Source organism: Desmodus rotundus, chromosome 6 (genome assembly GCF_022682495.2).
Source record: "Desmodus rotundus isolate HL8 chromosome 6, HLdesRot8A.1, whole genome shotgun sequence".
NCBI classification, from domain to species: Eukaryota; Metazoa; Chordata; class Mammalia; order Chiroptera; family Phyllostomidae; genus Desmodus; species Desmodus rotundus.
Window position 1 is genome coordinate 46,928,509 of NC_071392.1, and position 14,671 is coordinate 46,943,179.

Below are 14,671 nucleotides of genomic sequence, written 5' to 3' on the forward strand. Positions count from 1 at the left end.
AAAAGCATAATTTCTCCTTCTGGGAGAGGATTATGCTGAAATTAGTGTTGCATAAATACCGTTACCTTTTCTGGTGAAAAACTCCTTGGAATATTTCCCCAACATAGCGTATTTTCGAGGAACTTTCCCCAGCAGTTCAATGATCAATGCTATGTGATCTGCATTGGGAAACATTGCCAGCAAAACAGAAACACACGACAGTTTAATCAGTACACTGCATGCAGACACTGCCACCGCCCGCGCAGACAGAAACAGAGAGCGACCTGGACAATCAAAAGCACCGGCTCTGCCCACATGGCCGGATGCAGGCGCCCGGGGGAAGAGGGCACTGCAGAGGAGCTGACGCACAGCACAGGGCGACCGCGGCACTGGGCCAAATGCAGTCTTCCCTCTCAACTTTTAAATCAGCACAGGAATTCTGCTAGATTGTTTTTTAAATTTAGGAGAAATGCCTTTGTCACCATTAATGCTGCGATCAGCAGCTGCTATTCCGTTTCTGTCTGCATCGTGGCGCTTTTCAAAAAGAAGAGGTACTACCTCTGCGATTGAAGAATTCCCGAGAGTATTTTCCAGATAGAGCAAAGTGCCTCGGGATACTGCCTAGCAGCTCTATGATGTGGGCTATGTGGTCTATGGAGGAGAGAAAACAGGACATGGGAGTGGGAGGGGCAGAGGAAGGGTGGGGATAAGAGAGGGAAAAAATCGAAATTAGTGAAAACTCAGAAACAGATTCAAATCAACAATGTTTGCAGCACATCCATGCAAAGGCTTCTGGGACCAGCAGGCCTCAGGCACTACCTGGAGCATTACGAGCAACTGATGCCAGCTCACCCCAGGCCACCCCAGCATTGCAAGCAAATAAGCATGGAGGTGGCCAGGTCTACAGATGGAATTCAAGCCAGAATTCCCTGGTTTTCAACTCAGCTCCCAAAGAGGAGAGAAAAACAAAACAGCAGCTCAGTGGACAAAAGGACCACAGAGAGACGGAGAGGCTTCGGGGCTTGTATGGCCTGTCCTCTCCTGGCTGGCTGGGCGTGGGGCCAGGGCGGCAGGAGGGAGGGCTCTCCGGGTGCTGCCCCTGCCTGGAGGCTCTGCCCATTCACTGCCACTGGGGGTGCTTCAAGCTCAAATGAATTTTTTAAAAAAAGAAAAGAAAAAGCAAGCATCGGAATTTGGTGTTCGAAAACCAATATGTAGCTCTGTTTCAGTACAAACATACAATACTCTCCAGAACTTCAGGACCCTCAAGAGACCCAGACTAAAGTATTCGGCAGGCACACTACTCACCTTCATCTCTGGAATAGTCCTCTCCAGAATGCGGCTCAAACAAATAATCTCCCGTTGCCAGCTCAAATGCCTAGGACACAACAGAGGGCATGCTGAGCACTTCACAGAGACTGGCCCCCGAGTCACCAAGTTTTTCTCCTTGTGTAAGAGACCTACATTTTATAAGGATCTAAATCAAACCAAAGAACCAACTAAACGGGCATAACACCAAATCTGTTCTTCCTTCCAGAAAGTTCAAAGATTCAGAAAGTCTTACATCTCCTCTACTGAAGATGAAAGGGGCTACACAGTCTCTTCATTTTGCAAGAGGCAAACTGGACATGTCTGTGTACCCGCAAGCAGCTGTGAGGAGGCCTGGCCGGAGCACTGCCCTTGGCCCCTAACAGCAGCACGAGGACTCACGTCAGGCCCAGGTCTGTCTGACTCCTGAGCCGGCCTTCCCCCAGTGGGCTAGCCTGGCCCCTGGACAACGGGTGCTGCCGCTGTCTTGAAGCAAAGACCTCCATGTCTTAGTAACCCAGGGGGCTATTTTCAGCATCTCCTCATCATTCATTTCTGACTTAACCAAAGGAACACCTAGGGCCTAAGAAGCCCCTCTTGCTCTGTCCCCTGGGGCGAGGAGGAACCAGATCACTGTGCAACCCCTCCCAAGAAGGGCAAGGAGGGCGAGGAAAGCTGGCTCCCTGGGTGAGCACAGTCTGCCCTCAGCATACCAGCGTGGGGGAGGCCATTTGTTCCCATTTCCACATGTTCTCTCTCCCTCTCTCTCTCCCCTTCTCTCTCTCTCTCTCTCTCTCTCTCTCTCTCTCTCTCACACACACACACACACACACACACACACACCCTCTCAGGACTATGAGTTTCATTTGGTAACAATATACAGATGACAACTGCCATCGCTCTGATCAAGTAGGTTTTAAAAACAAAACAGGATGAGCTAAATCCCATCTTTGGTTTTCACCATACTAACTTCTACTCTGTGTCAGATCTTGCAGTTCTGAAAGGCACTTGGGGACCCACCTTCCATGGATGCCGGTGGATCTAGGACTGTGGCACTCCCCACCCCACCTGGTGCTGCGCTTCCGACTCCCAGCCTGATGAGCTGTCACAGCACTGACCTACTCTCCTTCTGTCTTTGACCACCCTGCGGGGAAGGCACCCTCGGGAAGGCTTGTCTGCCTGCACTGGGGCCATCTCCCAGCACTCTACACAAACCCTGAGCTGGTGCACTCAGCCCAGGACCACCAGCACATGAGCTTGGGATCCCTGCCCGAGCCAGACCTGAGTCTGAGAAGGCCCTGGACATGTCAAGTCTCAGCACAGGGTAAGGTGTTGCCCCAGTGCTGCAGTGCCTAAGAAGGTTCTCACCTGGGGCCTGCCCTCTCTGCCTACTAAGCAATAAAGTCACTGGGCCAACACCAGGTCAGGGTAAAAAACCTCACATTTGGCTACAAATCCAAGGGGAACAATTGGATTACACACTGAATGGCCGGAAGAGTCTTCCTCGTGTAGGACCCAATTGATTTAACACCATACAAGAGGAAAGGTGAAATCTTAATGGGGAAAGACCCAAGGAGCTGCATGGCAGATGCTCCAAAGAGAAGGCCAGCTGCTCTATAACCCTTCCGGAGTGCTTGCTCATTGTTCTAATTAACTTTCAAAAATATTCCAGTCTAGCTGTATATATTTCATACAGTCTAACACTAAGATATGTCAGCTGAGTGTTCTTTGAAAGATGACCATTTTGATTAGCACCCACATATTTCCAAGGAGATTCTTAAGTCAAAGGAGCCTATCAATGAAATGGTCGAAAAGAGAAAGGAAGAGAACAGGATGAAGGCTCCCATCATGTTACGCAGTTCTGGGTCTCTGCAGAGTGGGGAGATTCCCCTGACAAACGCACAAGGCGGCAAACGCACATGACCATGCAAACCTCGGCCTCTGCTCTCTGCAACCTCCTTTTGTGCTGGCAGCTCTGAAACCGAAAGAGGGCCTCCTTCCACTCAGCCAGTCGCTCCCACTGCAACCCTGATAATTAATATAATTAATATTTATTTTTAATAATCGGGAACAAACTTGGGATTCTTCCCTCTGTACTTGGCCTGATGCCCTCGAGGGCCTTCTGTTGCACCAACCTCTGCTCTCAGATTCTGGGGAGATCCCTTTCTTGAAAAGCCCTCCCATGCTGAAGTGCCCCATTCTGAATAAATAAGGTCACCTCTTAGTAATGTGACCAGTGCTAAAGAAGTTTTGTGACATCTGTCAGACGGGCTTTTCTTGTTTAGATGGCCCTGACTCGGGCTCACCACGGAATCTGCAAAGACACCTACTCAGGGCCTCCGACACACAGATGCAGAGGAGCCACCACCACCACCCACACAGAATTATTACATCATCCACACTAAGTCTGGAGGGGCTCCGAAGCTTAAGAAAAGGAAAAAAGATTCAACACCTGCTCTCTCCCACAGCTACTCTGCCTCACTGGTTCCTCCCCAAGGGTAAGAGCTCTGCTCTGGCCGTACTGGAGGCACTTCCTGGGGAGCAGGGCGCTGCCCTGCAGTCTCTGCACGACCTGACGCAGGCGCAACACCGAAAGGGTGCTAGGCTTTCTTCCGGTTTGGAATCACGAAGTTACATAACCCTCCATAGGCAGCCCCAGAAGCACTGAAGGAGCTTATGTTTAATCTCCTGGGAAGGTGGGGGCGGGGTGGAGAGCTGGTAAAAGGAGACAGTGAATGCGTTTCCTTAGGAGTCACCGACATTCATGCTGCGTTCACAGAAGCGGCAGGAGTCAGCAGGACCGGAGACTGGGGGGGTCGGGGCAGGTTCTCATCTAACGGAAGGCAGGACAGACGCTCTGGTGAACACTGTACTGACAGCTCCTCCACTATCCTACTACATCGGAGATCTTGTCCTATTTTTCTGGTTATATCACCAAAATTAAACACCCCAAATCAGAGGCACAGGACAGCAGAATTGAAAAAGTTCTCAGAGTCTAATTCAGGGCGGCCCTGATATGGCTCCTTCCGTGTTGCTAGGGGTAAGTAAGGCTTGACCTCCCCACAACCCGAAGTGGGACATTTCCTCCCCGCAGCTCGCAGTGTTCAAAGTGTTCCCTCTCTACTGAGAGCCCCGTAGCCTCCGGGTTCCTCCGCCTTCCAGAGTCACGCAGAGTGACTCTAATGCCTCTCCACAGTAGTCTCTACATTAAAAGAAACCACCCCATTTCCACCAATTCTTTTAAACATTCTTTTCCATACCCAGTCACAGCAAGGACTTAATTTTTGGGACTAAGTTTTACTGAAAAACTTAATTTTTAAAATTGTCTGTCAGAGCAATGTGGGAACAGAAAGGCACAGTATTTCAGGTCTATTTGGCCATATCTGTTGCCTCAGATGATGCTAACTTGAAAGACACAAAATACCTACTTTTTTCGTAGTATTTTAGCACTATTAATAATGCGTTTACTTTAGCATCAGAGGACAAACAATCCAACAAAATCAGTTATTACACTGGCCTTTGAATAACAGTATGTTTAATTAGTCAACATTTTTAAAATGAGACAAGTGCCAAGCTTTACACACATGCCCTTGTATTTTAACATCAAAAGAGAATTTGGGAAAAAATATGAAATAAGAGAAGCATGAAACACCACCCTTATCAACACAGACACACACAGACACCTTCCTTTCCAACACAGGACTACAAAGCACAGTCCATAAAGAGCAAAGTGTTGAACTGGCCAGGAAAGAGAAGCTGAAATGGGCTTGTGGATGAAGGACCACTCATGTTCATCAACTCACACAAAAGAAGTGAGACAAAGATGCACTGGTGGAGCCTGGGGAGAGTCTCGGCACAGCTAAACGTGTGTGGTGCACGAAGTCGGCAGAGCAGTGGATGACACCTGGGGCAGGAGCATCCTGACACCCTGAGCAAAGATCGCTGTGTGCTCTGCGGGACAGACTCACTCAGAGAAGCATATGCAGCTACTGGTGTCTCCAAAGTGAATGGACAGCCCACAGCAGTAAGCCAGAATATTCTCTAGATTTTACTGTATAAAAGAAGAGAGATGAAACATTGGTAGACGGGTAACCCTTTCCTCTCAAGTAAGGACACAGGTCTGTCAGAGGCTACCACGAAGGACTACGGCCTTTCAGCCTCAGACAATCACAGCTGTTTCGTCTTCCTCCACAGCATCAGCGAAGGATGAAGCTGTGTGCAACCTGCAAGCTTTCGGTAACCAGAAGGCATGACTCGAAGTCATTTTACTACCACAGCAGAGGGTGAATTCAGAGGTCTGATTCTCAGGGACATGGGTGGCCTGCACAGGGCCTCGGAAAGAGATCATCTCTGACAAGACCAAACCAAAGCAAACCAACCCCAGGACATGCCTGAGAAGAGTTCTTCCAATTCCTGAGATACCCACGGCAGCAACCTTCCCCTCACCCATTCCATGGCAGACAGTCTTCCCAGTGAAAAGCTTCAGACCGCATACACTGGTGAGGCCGCCCCATCATGAGCACTCAAGTGATGAGCATTTACAGGGAAAAAAGTGGCCACGGCCGTTCTTACCATACACGCTGTGCTCCAAATGTCAGCAGGTGTACTGTAACCTGCTCCTATTAAAACCTCTATGGATCTATACTGCCGTGTCTGGATATCTTCAGTGAAGTGTTTATGCTGAAACGGAACAGACTGCATTACTGCAGAGAAACACACTAAAAAGGAAACAAAGTATCTTCTAATACATGATCACAACCAAAATGTTTTAGAAAGAAAATTCTACTTACCACCCAACAAGCATTTCCCAGGTCGGCAATTTTAACTCTAATTTTATCGGCATTCCGTGGATCCAGGGGATTCACCAATAGGTCAGCTGCCCGGGTTTTTGCTGGCATGAGCAAACAGCAGGACGGTTAGTGCGTGGAGTAAGCGGCCTGCGCGTGTGCACACAACATTTGCCGGGCACAGAGCCTCCTTCTGGAGTAAAGTGAGGGGGTGATTATTTAGGCCTGGAATCCTATAAGTTGAACTAAACAGAATGTAAAGTCTGTGGTCTCCACCTCTGGAAAACATTTCACAGAAGGGAACAAACTGGGCTATGCAGAGACCTCACAGACACTGCCTTGACCTTTTTACTTCGTCCCCAATTCCTTCACCCCTTGGGTCAGCCCTGCTCTGCTCCTTTCTGTATGTTCCTAGCTGCTCACCATATGAGAGCCCACTCCCTGAAGGACCACATCAGCTCGTCTGTTATTACACAGAATGTAACAGCAGAGAGCATGCTGACTGGGGTGGCCATCCCTTCCTAAGAGACACACCGTTCATCTAGCACCCACACCCGTGTCCCTCCCTCTGCTTGGACTGGCCTCAAGGGTTAGATGGTGGCCGATTTATAAACACAGATTAAACTAATCAATCCTGGTTTAGCTTTGAACAAGGAAAACTCCAGAAGAGAGGTTTTATGAGACAGCTTGGTTCTTAAGGGCAAACCTCTGAGCTCCTTCACGACGGTCCTGTCAAATAAGCGGGCCCCTCCCAACCCCAGGATGGCCCTGAGAGGGTGTCAGCAGCAGGCCAAGGGCCAGGCTGAGTCTCAGGGCTCCCGGGACAAGAACAGCTTCCTGGACAAGTTCAGACCAGGCCTGCACCAAGCAGTTAACCAGGGGCCAAGAGACAAAGAGAAATAACTCAGTGAGGCCCAGAAAGAAATCCAGAAGTTCAGTTAGCACCTTCATTGGACCTCAAACTGACCTACAAGCTCAGATTTTGGGAAAAGATGAGATATACCTATGGCTTTGTGGTTAGAATTCTGAAGTGGCAGTCAAAGACTAAACAGAAAAGTCCGCTCAACACAGAACATTAAACACTCTTTTGTTCACTCAAAGCTGGGCAGTGCTAAAGTGAACCAAACTTCCTTTTGGCTACATCTATGCTGTGACGCCACAGCACTGAAGGGGGCTGGTTCCTCACACCCCACGAAGCAGGAAGGCCAGGCTGTGCTCACTATTAGCAGGGCGGTGTGTAAACAAGGCACTCAGGACCCAGAGCACTGACATAGGTCCTCTGGAGGGGCCAGAGGATACAGAAAGAACTCTCGTTAACATCTGACCCTCAAGACCTCTCCCTCAGGCTGTGCATCAACCCAGGCTGGCCAGGCGCACATGTTACCTTCTTGCTATCTGCCCTATGTCCACTTCCCTCTTTATAAAAAGACTGATCCACCACCAAAGGCCAGATATGAGCTAAGAAGAAGAAACACAGGAAACTCAGAAATGAGAAGGAAAGTCCAAAGAGCCAGCCACACACGGATGCAAAATGTATACACCATGTGGAGAAGGGGTTGAGAAGAGAGTTCCAGGAGAAACATAAAAATGCTGACCCAATGGATAGATGGGCAGCAGGGAAAATGGCTAAATAAATCCTCACATCATGTCATCAAGGAGAATCAGTAGGTGGGAAAGTGAAATTTGAGGACTATGGAACTGGATTCAAATCTAAGTTTCAACACTGACAAGTTTTAAGACTCTGGCAAATGACTTCAACTGTTTGAGACTCAGTAAAAGGTAGGAAGAGGAAGGGACCACTCCACTCCTCCCTCACCTCAACACACACGCACCCCTACACAGGAGAGCCAAGGCTGCTCAGCTGGCCAGCTTCTGGGGCTCTGCAACCAGCCAGACCACCCGCCTCCAAGGCTGAAGCTTCTCACTGGCCAGTGAAGGACCAATGCTCTCCTTCGTGATATGCTGTTATCCTCCTGGTTCAGGTTTGTAAACAGTGACCCACCTCACAAACAGCACTATGGAATTTACCTTAAAAATGTAATTGTATAAGAACACAGAGAAGGTGGAAGAGAATTTGCTTGCATGTCTGACATTCTTTTGTCAGTGTGATAACTACCTCTGCCAGGGTACCTGACCACAAGTGCAAAGAGCCCATTTAAACACAGGGACACTGTGCCTGCTGCACAACCCGACCAACATTACCTTTGCACTAAGGGGGGAGTGGAGAGCGGGAAGAGAGAGGTGGGGAGACTCCACTTCAGGAAGGGCTGAGGACCTTAAGTCATTTCTGATAAAGCAGTCTCTAGGTGACGGACGCTGTGTTCGTCCCATGTGCAGCCACCACCCAGAGCGGTGAAACTGCCACCCTCACTTATCTGCAAGGCACTACCCTAGGCCCGCACTGATACTCTACAGTTTAAACATCCTTACGTGGGAGGCAGGAGTAGCCTCTCAACATGCAGGTTCAGCACAAGCCCAAGTAGCAAAACTAGAAGATTTAATGCCCAAACCTGACCCATTCGTTCACCAAATATTCACTGAGTCCCTTCTTTGTTCCAGGCGCTGTCCTGGCCCTGGGAACAGTGTAAACAAGACATAAGAGGTTCACTCACCACACCCCAAATACCCCAAATTAGGACACTCATGAATTGGCTGGGAGTACAGGCAATTAAGTAATTACAATGACTCATACACCATGTCAGGTGGCTCTATATGCTGAAGAAAAACAAAGCGAAGAAAGGAGATGGATAATGATGAGGGTGTTCAGGGAAGGCCTTTTCTGAGAAAGTGTTCCTTGAGGAAAGGCCTGAATACAGGGAGGCACGGCAGGGAGAAGCTCCAGGCAGAGGAGAGCGCAAGGACGAAGCGCACAGAGGCACAAACAAGCGCGCTGGTACTCTGGAGGAACTTGAGAAAGAAGCCAGTGTGGGTGCAGAAGGAGCACAGGAAAGAGACAAAGGGGATGTTGGGGGAGAACAGACGCAGCTGCCCAAGAACAGACTGGATAGAGCTCATAAGCTTTAAGGAGCTCGCCTCTGGGTGCTATTCTAAGTGGGAATTGGAGATGGGGGTGGGAGGGAATAACAGAATGTGCTTTAAAAAGCTCTCTCTCTGGGCTGCTCTACAGAGAACAGCCTGGGGTGCGGGAGTCGAAGTGAGATGAGCAGGGAGCCTGTGTCACAGCAGCCTAGGCAACGGCTGACGGTCACATGGGTCACTATCAGGTATATTTTGAGTGAAAGGACTCAAAATATTCCAACATACTTGCAGGTAAGGCCAACAAGACCACTCTGCTCCAGGCTCTTTGTCCTTCAGATGTGATGAGCCAGGATCCAGTCTACGGCTCTACCAGCTAATAATCCAAGAGGAATCTTGCTTCCTCTTCTCAGCCTTCAATGGCTACCAAATTACTCCAGGGAAAAGTGCACATTTTTCTAGCCTGGTATGTAAGTTCTTCCTCAATCTTCTGGCCTGGTCTTTTCTTCAACTATTCCCTAATGTATATACTCTGCTTTAATGACAAGGATCTACACATACTCTAAATAAAGCTTGCTTCTCTTGCCTCATATTCATATAATACCAAGTGGCCATCTACCAGCCACCAGGCCACATCCCTTCCAGGCTAGAGGCTGCCCATGGTTATGAAACCACCAGGCTGAAAACCAGAACTGAGTGCCTCCAAACAAATGAGTGGATCAGGAGGTCCTGTCCCTGCTATGTCCCTAGAATTTAACGATACAGAAAACATCTGCTTGCTAAGTGACTGGGATCAGTGAAAATAAACAGACCTCCTATTTCTCCCTGATTCATACAACAGACAGGGTGCTGGGGATGGAATGTGTGCTGGAGAGAGTAAAACTTAATTGTAAGATTGTAAATAGAAAAAGGTGGGAGAAAGGGAAGAGTAGAAGAATATAACCAGCTATTACTCATTTGTTTGTTCATTACTCAACAAATGTTTACCTTAGCATCAAGTTAGATGCTGAGGATATAGAGAGAAAAACACACAGCACTTTCAAAGAGTTTACATTCTAGTAAAGAGAAAGGTAATAGAAATGAATGACCATACTGTTAAGAAAGGTATGACCAGCAAGAAAAGAGGGGAAGGGGAAGGGGAACAGGTTGCTGGGGAACATAGGGAGGACTTGTGTTTGAGCTGCTGCCTGGCAAAAAGATAAAAGTTTGCCAAAGGGACGGACAATGGATAAATAGGAGGAAGCATTCCAAGCTGGAGGAAGAGCATAAGCAAAGGTACAGAAGCATGAGCAAACATGCCTTGTGCATGCAGACGCTCTTTAGTATGTCTTAAAAATAAACCAGGAAGAGGCTACGCTATCCCTGGTGAACAAAAGTGTCAAAAGCAGTGTGATGGTAGTGTAGAATAAAGACACACACAGAGGGAAGTTCTTCTTTAGATGAACCTATAGCCCAGGTGAAAGCATCTTGTAAGTACCTTCAAAAAGTTCTGCTCACAGTAAATGTAAACAGGAATGAGAATATGTTTACTCGAGTAAAAAAACGAACAAACAAACCCGTATCTTTAGGAAGATTTCCTATAGCCAATGAGTAGCAGAGGCAGCTCCGCAGGTCTCCCACCCGCTGCAATGAAAGGGGCTGCAAAACTGGTTGGGCAAGTGGCAGGGCTGGCTCATCAACAGACTCCCCATGGGTGATAAACACTCTTGTCAGCAGAGGAGGTCTCTGAGGTTTCCTGTGTGGGCCAGAAGAGAAGCCCAATGCCCAGCGCTTGACACTGGCAGAAATATGTCACACGGCATTTGCTCCCAAGTAAGGGTTTGATGTAAGCCATCATCACCTGTAAATCTCTGCCACTTCTTTTAAAATTTCCATAGCCGAGTCCTATAATCAGGAACAAGTATCCAAATAAAGACACCTTTTCCTCAATATAGACAAAGAGCAGGCATGTATTTCCTTGAACAGAAATGAAACAAACCAAAAGCCAAAAACTAAATATTACACTACCAGATGGAAATACAAATTATAAACTAAATTACACATTCTAGAAAGCTACAGGTGCTAAGTTCTTAGGCGTGGTAGATGTTGCAAATGTATGGTGTCACTAAGTACAGAAAGAATGAGAGATGCTCAGAAATGGGATGTGATATGCAGAGGGCAAGAGAAAGTGGCGCAGATCTACTCACATACACAGTCAAGAGTACAAACGTACTCAAATGAAAATGGGTTGTGCATACACACAGGGCTTTACCACTTCTAGCCAATTCCCTTCACAGCATTTGTCAGGTGTGAGACACTCAGGCCACTGGAAGCAGATACCTGATGGGGAGGGACACTTACTCTTTGGCAAATCCCCAGTGCTGGAGGCTGAAACCGTCCTGCTTCGGTCATGGGACGGACTGCTCTCCTCATGCTCAGTAAGTGGGGATCCCTCGGAAGGTGCAGAGCCACAAGCCACAGGTTCTAAGGGCCCAGAGAACAATGCTGTGGAAAACTCTGGAAACTGTGACTCAGGTATTTTATGTCGTCCATTTGGCAATTCCCCATTGAATTGTTCATAGGAGCTGCTATATGTGTAATCGCTTTCTGCGTTTGGCTCATCAAGGTTGTATTCCTCGGGATTTGGGCAATCTTCTTCATCATCGTCTTCATCATCCAGCTGCTGTTCCAGCAGGAACGGGCCATTCTCAATATGGCCATTGGTTTTGGGTGATTCAATCCATGTAGGATCTATGTTCTCAAGTTCCTGTTCAACATCGTCTTCATCCTTCTCAATATTTTCTTTCTCGGCATCTTCTTTCTCTTCATGATCCTCAGCTTCACCTTAAAAAGTTGATGAGTTAAGAATTAGAATCTGTTACTCTCCCTAACATACGGCATGAGGCACTTATCTCCTCCAACGAGAGGTATTTCTGAACGTGCTTAGCATATGTGCTACACAGCACACACAGCTTGGCTCTCAGGGTAATGTCCTCAGGTTTTCAAAATCTCATTTTTCACTTATTAAACAACTGGCCTACTCGTATTAGAAAAAGTAAGTTTGGGAGGCAAATGACTATAGTAGTTGCATTTCCATTTCTACCATCTCCTCTACAATCTTCATAAAAGGTTTCCTGGGTACATTATTACTATTAGGTAAAAGTTTAATTACAAAATAAAAGGCAATCACTAGCATGATAGGGACATGGAGTTTCTCAGATATTTTCCATTTTTTGAAAAACTTTGGAAATATTAACATATTTCTGGCAAACATTTTACAAATGAACTACCAGACTGTTGCCCATATTCCCAAATAAGGAGTTAAAAGAGAATCACCCTCATATCCCAAGCAACAGCACCAAGTTAACCTTTGTGATGACCTGGGGGTGGGAATGGGGGTGAGCTCTCTATTAATGAAGCCCCTGGGCCCTCTCCACACCCCTCCTTAGGGTCTCACTGACCGCCGTCACATGCAGTCTCTCCCTCAGCAGCCTCCTCTAGTCCTGCGGTTTTTAGTTTCACCTCTGGGCGGTACTCATCATCTTGCTCATTGGAAGGTACAGCTGATGTGACATTTTCTTCTATTATTTTCCTTTCAGCTTCGCGCTCCAGTTCTTCTATTTCCTGCAGGCGCTTTTCCAGTAACTCAGCCTGCCTTTTCTGTTTCTTTTTCAGTTTTTTCTTTTTGTTTTTTGAAATTTTTCCTATCTACAACATGTTAAGAAAATACCACAGGTCAGATTGCTTATTTTTAAAGCACTACACAATAATATTAAGTGCAGGCCGCATGGCAAATGCTGATACAGTCTGTTTTTTCAGGTCTTATTCAATCAAAATCACTGGGACATGGGATCCATCTGGTAGCTAGAGTTACAGTCAAACCAGAAAAAAGAAAGCAGCGTAATATCAAATAATTGGGACTGGGGCTGCTACCAGGTCCTGCCCCCACAGGGATACAGAGCTTAAATCCAATTAAGTCTTTTTCATTCAAACTCTGAGAATAACTGACTGTGATGGGATACTCTTCCCTTTAAACAAGAAGCACCTCTCAGAGTTTTACATGCTGCTGCCTGTATACAAAGTACCAACGTCCTCTCCTCACTGTCTTACCCGGCTGTGCACCAAAAAAGAAACGCCTGCCGAAACGTGTATTTTATTCATGGCTGGTCAACAGCACTGTTTGTGTTTCGGTCTCACACACTGAGCTGTTATCAACTGCCAAGACTGCATGAATATCAGAAATGAGCATATGAAGTAAAGGGAAAAAAAGCCACCACCACAGCCATCTGACTTGGGAAGAGCAAGCCTCCAGTTCTCACAGACTCAATAATCATCAAAATGAGCTGCTACAGGCGCGGGGCAGGGGGTGTTGGCAGAGAACCGTGGAAAATGGCTTGGAGTGTCACAGCCCTAGTCGGGCCGGGGGCATCACTATTACAGCTCCCTCTTGTACAGGGACTTCCATTCCAAACTAAGGGCTGGTGGCAGCACTTGGAATTTTTGGACATTTCCTTTCAAATAATTTTGGTTCATAAAACTCTTCTAAAAATTTGTAGGTGACCCATCAACTCAAGATATTCTATCCTCTTCTGGAACCAAGCCGGGTTTGGGTCTGTTGCAGTAGGATTTAATTCCAAGTAGCCTGCTTCATTTGACTGGGCTTAACTGTTTTCACAGGATCGAAACATAGATAATGCTCTTCCATATACTACTGGATGGAAAAAGATTAGAACAGCTTCAGAAACGCAGGTCACTTGGAAGCCAGTGAGAAATAAGGTAAAGTGTTTTCAGAATAATCACACTCCAAACTCTACCTCTATTATCTCACAACTCACCAGGCTTGGCCAAGAGCACTCCAGGAAAGTATGGAAGGAAAACGTAAATCCAACTTGGAACAACTCTACTTGTAACACTAAAGATCAGTTCAACTTACCAAAACAGTATGTCTTATACATTCAAGGTTACACATCACTTGCAAACATACTTGTCCTTTACATTAATATACACTAGGATATCTGTGATAGAAAAAGGGACCAAAAAAAAAGTACCGACAATTCCCTCAAACAACCCTTCAATGAAAAATTGTTATAGAAAGAAACAGACTATGTTACAATTTGAAAAATTCAATAATAAATAGTTGCTTTAAGTGTAAGTACTTACAGGTTTCTGCTGTGGAGCGGTACTCACTAAAACAAAGTAAAACAAAATGACTGTTTAGAGGAAAATTGATACATATCTTTATGTAGGTAAAATGAAATAATTACAGTCTTTTAATGGCTATACAACTTCTGTAACTGTTAAATACTAGAGCTTCTGACTCAAAGAGACTTAAAGTATGTTAATCCAACTCAAAGAAATGACTATCAGTAATTGTTCAATATAGACCATTTCTCTTATTTTTCTAAAATTAAAAAACCATTCATTTCAAAAAGTTATCCCAAAGCCCTGACTGATCACTTAAGAAAATGGAGAAGAATTCACAAATGTGAACTCTTTGAACCAAATTTGTTTTATAAACAATGAAATGAACAATTTAGATTAGATGTACATCTATGTTTGAAAACTATTTAGCAAGTTTGTACAACTGAAGTAAATCAAATTCTGCAGCAAATATTCCAGAAATCAAATGATGAGACCATACC

The 14,671-nt window shown here is 46.3% G+C and overlaps 1 protein-coding gene across 14 annotated transcripts in view; it reads right to left on the reverse strand.

The window, feature by feature from the left end:
• SRPK2 (SRSF protein kinase 2) overlaps positions 1-14,671 on the reverse strand; it is a 231,135-nt gene that overhangs the window by 9,895 nt on the left and 206,569 nt on the right. For 9 of the 14 annotated variants that reach the window (XM_053926866.2, XM_053926867.1, XM_053926872.1 and 6 more), the window contains 8 exons: positions 14,190-14,215; positions 12,491-12,737; positions 11,391-11,873; positions 6,078-6,178; positions 5,860-5,967; positions 1,288-1,357; positions 538-630; positions 66-158 (listed from right to left, as the gene is read on the reverse strand). In XM_053926866.2, the coding sequence (XP_053782841.1) occupies positions 66-158; positions 538-630; positions 1,288-1,357; positions 5,860-5,967; positions 6,078-6,178; positions 11,391-11,873; positions 12,491-12,737; positions 14,190-14,215 (1,221 nt within the window). The remainder of the gene's footprint in view (positions 1-65; positions 159-537; positions 631-1,287; positions 1,358-5,859; positions 5,968-6,077; positions 6,179-11,390; positions 11,874-12,490; positions 12,738-14,189; positions 14,216-14,671) is intronic. The other 5 variants (XM_053926870.2, XM_053926868.1, XM_053926869.1 and 2 more) reach the window with 3 other exon arrangements.